Source organism: Brassica oleracea, chromosome C3 (genome assembly GCF_000695525.1).
Source record: "Brassica oleracea var. oleracea cultivar TO1000 chromosome C3, BOL, whole genome shotgun sequence".
In the NCBI taxonomy this organism is placed as follows: Eukaryota; Viridiplantae; Streptophyta; class Magnoliopsida; order Brassicales; family Brassicaceae; genus Brassica; species Brassica oleracea.
Genome location: NC_027750.1, coordinates 3,893,854 through 3,900,810, shown reverse-complemented (window position 1 = coordinate 3,900,810; position 6,957 = coordinate 3,893,854). Strand labels below are relative to the sequence as shown.

Here is a 6,957-nt window from a genome sequence, read left to right as displayed (position 1 = left end):
AACAAAACCTAATGTTCAGAAGTCATAATAGTGTTTAGTTGTTTTTAGATTCTTTTACCAAGGTAACAAAGAGTTAGGATTAGTGTTATAAAAACGGATATTCATTATTTTTCAATGATATTTACATTTTTAGCAAAATAAAAACTTAATCAGTTACATGTTAGACTAATTTACCATGTAATTACAAACGCATATGTTTATTTGAAATTGTAGCAAGAAATGAAAGTTAAATTTAACGTACATGTGCGTGACTGCATAGTGTACCATAACACGGGTAAAATTATGAATAAAAATAGTGAGACTGAGTGAAACCTTTGTTTGGTCTTTTTCTCATTTCGTTGTTCCCACTTGCTATGATAATGTTCAAGATCTGGCCACATGATTCGGTAAAACGACGATGAATAATGATTAAAACAAAATTCTTAAACGAAGTATGAATTATTTAATTCAACTATAAAAAAAGAAGAGAATCTCTCTCAAGTCAGTCACTGATAGACAATAATACAAAAACCTTTCTAAACCCCTCTGCTCTTCCTCACCATTCTATCTCAAACCCCATATCTTGATTCTGAGAAGAAAAATAGCTATGTTTCCTTTGCGACAAGTTCCAAGGAATATGAAGATGCAGCTGTGACTTTCGAAAAGCTTGAAGCACGTAATGGTGTGAAGAGTGTATATATAAAAGCATGGAAACCATGTGGTTGAGACAAGCGAGGAGTCTACTTCTAGTTCCACTGTTCAAATGTCTAGTGGCTATATGTTTGGTCATCTCTTTGTTAGTTTTCGTCGAAAGTGTGTATATGAACATTGTAGTTATTTACGTCAAGCTGTTTAAACGTAAACCCGAAAAAATCTACAAATGGGAGGCAATGCAGGAGGACATAGAGGTCGGAAACCAAAACTATCCGATGGTTCTTGTTCAAATCCCAATGTACAATGAACGAGAGGTACTTATATGAACTGATTAAGCATTCAATAATGATGATCCAAGTCTTTCAAATTCGATTTTGTTTTGAACCCACAGGTTTTTCAGCTATCCATAGGTGCTGCGTGCAGACTCACATGGCCATTGGATAGAGTTATCATTCAAGTTTTAGATGATTCCACTGATCCCACCATCATGGTACACATAATTGACCTTTTCAAACGCATGCTAGCTAGCTAATTACTAGCTAATTACTAATAAAATATTTTGTTCACATTAATAAATAAAAAAAACTTTACTTTACTTCTTTTATTTTATTAATTACTTATAAAGACACTTAAATGTTATGTTTTTCTTAAATAATGATTTAATATTGATGTCTTAATGGCAGGAAATGGTGAGCGTAGAGTGTGCAAAGTGGGCAAGCAAGGGCATAAACATAAAATGTGAGAGGAGAGACAATAGAAATGGCTACAAAGCTGGAGCTCTTAAACAAGGCATGAGGCATAGCTACGTCAAACAATGCAACTACATTGCCATCTTCGATGCTGATTTCCAGCCAGAGCCCGACTACCTACACCGCACTGTCCCGTTTCTCATCCACAATCCTGAGCTTGCTCTTGTTCAAGCTCGATGGAAATTTGGTATGGATACTTTACGATAAAACTTATTTTTCGACATTATGTGTTTTGAGATAATAAAGAATTATATATACACTATGCTTGTAGTATTATTGAAAATGAAATGATTCTTTGGTGCAGTGAACGCAAACAAGTGCTTGATGACTAGGATGCAGGAGATGTCACTAAATTACCATTTTATGGCAGAGCAAGAATCCGGATCCACCAGACATGCCTTCTTTGGCTTCAACGGTACATATCTATCATCTTTTATTTAAATAATTTATCCTCTGGTAGAAAACTTTAACTCTTATATTTATTTCTTATATAGATGCTCTAATTTTATATTCTATATAGACTTAATAATCCGCTAAAACAAGCCACACTTGTTGTATATATATATATATTATTTTTGGGGAAATTGTCATTTAAATCTCGAACTTTCAAATTTGGTTGAAAAAATCATAAACTTTCGCTTGGACCATTTAAAGCACCAACTTATCTTGACTAGCCGTTTAAAACCTCAAATTAATTTGACTAAACCATATTTAAGACGTCGTTAGGTTAACGAAGGGATTAAACGGCGTTAAGTTCTGTTTACTATTTCTGTTAAACCTAAACTACGTCGTTTTAGACATAAGAAAATCCCCAAAATCCTCTATTCTCCAAAACGAAATCCCTAATTTCTCAAATAAAAAAACACTTGTTCTCCGACCAAAGTACATGTTCTCAAATCGAAAAAAAAAAGGTTTTGCTAAAAACATATGATTTAAAACATGATAGATCAAAAATAATACATCACCAAACCATGTTCTTCAACCAAAGTAATAGATCAACAAACCATCATCCAGAATAAAACATCAACAAACCATCCGAAAATAAGACTTGTTCTTCAGTTCTTAAACAAATATAGAGACGATAGAACCGTTGTTTGCTTCCAATGGTTGGTCCAGGAATTGTTTCAGTCTCAAACTTGGTGCCTTTGTTAGTTCGTAATACCTCAGCTTTATAGTCCCAAATCCGAGCAAAACGAGCTTCATGACTTGCTTTCCTTTCTCTCAGAACCTTGGTCTTCACCTTACCACATTGCTCATCGCTTACAACCAGATTGTATTCTCTCAAAATCTCTGAAATCATCTCTTGCTTTGTCAGTTTCGTATTCAATCTCAACCTCTCAGCAAAGAGCCATGCTATAATCGATCGCTTCAACATCTTTGAATAACCCGATCTGACACAAGTACGCTCATCGATATAAACCTTCACTTGCATCTTCTGTTTTCTCTTCTCATACGAACAATAAATCCTCCACCCACAAGGAACATCAGTATCTAAACACTTAGCACCAATCTTCGTTGCTTGCGACCGATATAACTTGACGTCGTATCTAGTTTTTAGAGAATACCTCAGAATAGCAAGTTTGAAATCTTCTGCAGAATTAAAAGTTTTTCCCAAAGCAAGTAGTTCATTCGAATCTTGATGGTCTCTACGAATTTGCTCTTCCTCGTCGTCCTTGTCATCAGAAGACAAAGGATCGGGAATCCTCTCATCGTCCCATATATCATCTCCACTATCTGCATCACTTTCATCTTCCTCATCTCTCGCAGCATCTCCATCCACGTTCTCTTCCTCAACCTCTTCTTCGACATCTTCCTCATCTTCCTCATCCACTGCTTGGTTAGAAGTTGTTTCATTTTCATCCTCTTTATCAACATCATTTTCGATACCATCACAATCATCATCATTAGCAACAGCACAATCATCTTCACTTAAATCCTCTTCTATAAGAGCCTTTGAAGCTCGAGTATCTTCTACCCTACAAGCCTCTGCTCGAGCCGCAGCTTCACTCAGCCTTGCTTCAAGGGCTCTTGATTCACGATTCTCTACTTCAGAATGCTCTTTTTCACGAGCCATTTCTTCACGAGCCCCTGCTTCACGAGCATGTGCTCTTGCTTCACGAGCCTCTGCTTCACGATTTGGTGCTTCACGAGCCTCTGCCTCACGAGACCTTGCTTCACGACCAGCAGCTCTTACTTCACGAGCCTCTGCTCCACTTCCGTTATTCATAGATTCAGCGTCTCTCTTCTTTCCTCGCAGAGTAGGTAACTTCTCTCCTGGGATCCCTTTGTTTCTCATCATTCTCGCCCAAATTGAAGAAAATGTTTGTGTTTTTCGATTTGAGAAATTAGGGATTTCGTTTTGGAGAAGAGAGGATTTTGGGAATTTTCTTATTTCTAAAACGACTTAGTTTAGGTTTAACAGAAATAGAAAACGGAACTTAACGCCATTTAATCCTTTCGTTAACCGAGTTAACGACGTCTTAAATATGGTTTAGTCAAATTAATTTGAGACTATAAACGGCTAGTCAAGATAAGTTGGTGCTTTAAATGGTCCAAGCGAAAGTTCATGTTTTTTTTCAACAAAATTTGAAAGTTCGGGATTTAATTGACAACTTTCTCTATTATTTTTATTTGTTGAACTAGAACTGGTATTTTAATATAAGATACAATCATGGATTTTAGCAATTAAATGTTGATTTTTCCTATAGCAATTAAAATATACATATTCTAAATCGGGCTCATTATTTTAGAGATCTCTCAGTCGAAACAGACAATCTTGATGTTGCTCCAATTTAAACAATATAACTGGAGTTTTGCAGGGACAGCGGGTGTGTGGAGATTGGCAGGGATGGAAGAAGCTGGAGGTTGGAAAGACCGGACCACCGTGGAGGATATGGACTTGGCCGTTCGTGTTGGTTTACACGGCTGGAAATTTGTCTTCGTCAATGACATCGAGGTACGTTTCATTTGTTGTGGGGGTGGGGGGCGACAATAATTAATGAATGAATGTATCCAAACCTGTTTGTAATAAAAGAAAATTTTTCTTTAACTCGTATATATAGTCCAAAACCTAATTAATATTCGTCACATGTGATGTTTGCTTTGCACACACTTTATGGAAAGTTGAATATGATTTTTAAAATGTTAATAGCAACAATTATAATCTGATAACGTATTTACGTGTGGATATCAATCAATGAGATTTTTATATATAACAAAGAGAATTGTTGTTGTAGGTGAAAAGTGAGCTTCCAAGCCAGTTCAAGGCTTTTAGATTCCAGCAACATCGATGGTCATGCGGTCCAGCAAATCTCTTCAGGAAAATGACTATGGAAATTATTCACAATAAGGTACTTTTCCTAACTTCAACTATTTCATTTTGAGACAGCACGTGAAACCTGTTGGTCGCACGTGCCAACATTTAACGTGAGGCATGCATGATGATGTCAATCTCAGTTTCTCTATTGTTTGATCTTTGAGCAATATCTACATACAAAAAAAGGTTTTGGTAATGAATTTGATTTGCTATTGTGAACAGAGAGTGATGATTTGGAAGAAGTTGTATGTGATCTACAGCTTCTTCTTTCTGCGGAAGATCTTAGTCCATTTCTTCACTTTCTTCTTCTATTGCATCATTCTTCCTACGAGCGTATTCTTTTACGAAGTCAGCATTCCCACTTGGTCAACTATCTACGTTCCTTTTATGATCACTTTCTTCACTGCCATTGCCACGCCAAGGTTAGTACTACGTACTTCCATATAACCGCAACATTTTTCATTGTAATATAATACTTAAGATACACTATATAATATTTACCATGAATTATTTGCAAGCACGTAGATCATTCTATCTCGTGTTTTTCTGGGTCTTGTTCGAGAATGTAATGGCTATGCATCGGACCAAAGGAACTTTCATCGGTTTACTTGAAGGAGGAAGAGTAAACGAATGGGTCGTCACAGAAAAATTAGGAGATGCTCTTCAGACTAAGTTACTTCCTCAAGTGAAAAAACCTCTTAATGGGATTCTCCAAAGGTAAAGATTTAGTTAACAAAAATAAATAGCAATTTTTCGGGTTTATCTTTTTATATGATTCCTCTTAACAAAACTAGTAAGATGGTACAACATGCAAACAACTAAAAAATTCCATCAAACAAAACTTAAGGATACTAACTGGTGAAAGAATTTGTTTCGTTGCAGATTAAACCTAAAAGAGATGATGGTGGGGATATACATACTGTGTTGTGCATGCTACGACTTTGCCTTCGGGAGTTCATTGTTATACGTTTATCTACTCATGCAGGCTCTTGCATTTATTATATGTGGAGTTGGTTTTGTCGGAACTTGAAATGTCCTATCTAGGCATCTTATTCTCATCAAGAAAATATAATTAGTAATATAATTAACCGTTATGACTCCAACTAAGCAATACACTGAAAGTTGCTAAGAGTATAATCCTTCTTTTTCCAGATTTTAGACTTTTTTTTTTTGCTAAAGCAAATAGATTTTAGACTTAGTTTAGACGTTGGTATAGAATTCAATAATATCTTCATTTAATTGTTGTACAAATGTTAGTTCTTTGGTTTAAATAGTGTGCTTAGGATTATGTAAAGTGCAGTTTGTTGAATCTCGAGATGATTTTTGATTTATTAGTTTCCTCCACTTGTTTCATGTTCATTAACATTTCCATTGATTCTAAGAAGCTTGGAAAAGAGTAAAAAAGAAAAGAACCTGGTTCCGATTCTTTTACTCTCCCACCAATTGTTTTTTCAAGTGTGGTTCATAGTATTGTCCCTATCTCAAATTATTTTGACAACTAGTAAATGTGCTCTTAGACTTGAGTTGAAAGTCCCTCAGTAAAGGTAACATTATTTTCTTTTTATATAAGAAATAATATTATAGCGCATAAGACAAATGTGTTTTAGGCAGCCAAAGGTTGTGTGGTACATTCTCAGAGACTTCTGAAAAAGTATGGTAATTTTTGGATCGGTCTCTAAAAACAAATAACTAGAAGACCGATGCTGTTCCCTTTGAACATTATTGCCAAATTGTCTTTTTTTTTCTACAGAAGTTGCATTTTATATATTAATTTGGAAAATGTGTACATACATGATAATTAGGCACTCAATTACTCGATAAAATATTTGAGTATTCATCGAAATATCACAGTGATATCTTGCATATTTGCATTGTTTTATCCATTCATTCATAAACATTTTCATCATAGAGATTAGGATTTAGACATGTTTAAGTTGCATTTTGCATACATGAGTCTCTATTAGGTACTGGAGTGCCACATAGAGTTCTTGGGGACATTTGGATGCATTTGGAGCTCGAAGGAGGTGAAATAGGTGATCATTAAACGAGCAGAGCATGAGAGCGACCTCCCGGAGCGACATCACGAAGTCGCTGTGTCCCACCTCTCAGAGCGACCTTCCTAAAGTGACGCCATGAAGTCGCTCGCGTTCTCGTTACTCCGAACCGTCTTAGATGACCCTGGAGCGACCTCTCAGAGCGACCTACCAAGGTCGCTCCCGATCCAGAGCGACCCGTTGGAGCGACACACCAAAGTCGCTC

General features: G+C 36.1%; 1 protein-coding gene across 1 annotated transcript; it reads left to right on the top strand.

Moving 5' to 3' along the window:
- The first annotated feature begins 474 nt into the window (after positions 1–474).
- LOC106328170 (probable mannan synthase 11) lies at positions 475–5,786 on the top strand. The gene is made up of 9 exons (XM_013766555.1): positions 475–947; positions 1,025–1,123; positions 1,317–1,569; positions 1,687–1,797; positions 4,202–4,338; positions 4,619–4,732; positions 4,921–5,120; positions 5,224–5,415; positions 5,581–5,786. Exons 1-9 carry the CDS (start codon positions 687–689, stop codon positions 5,726–5,728), a joined length of 1,515 nt encoding a protein of 504 aa, XP_013622009.1. The 5' UTR covers positions 475–686; the 3' UTR covers positions 5,729–5,786.
- Positions 5,787–6,957: the final 1,171 nt, after the last annotated feature.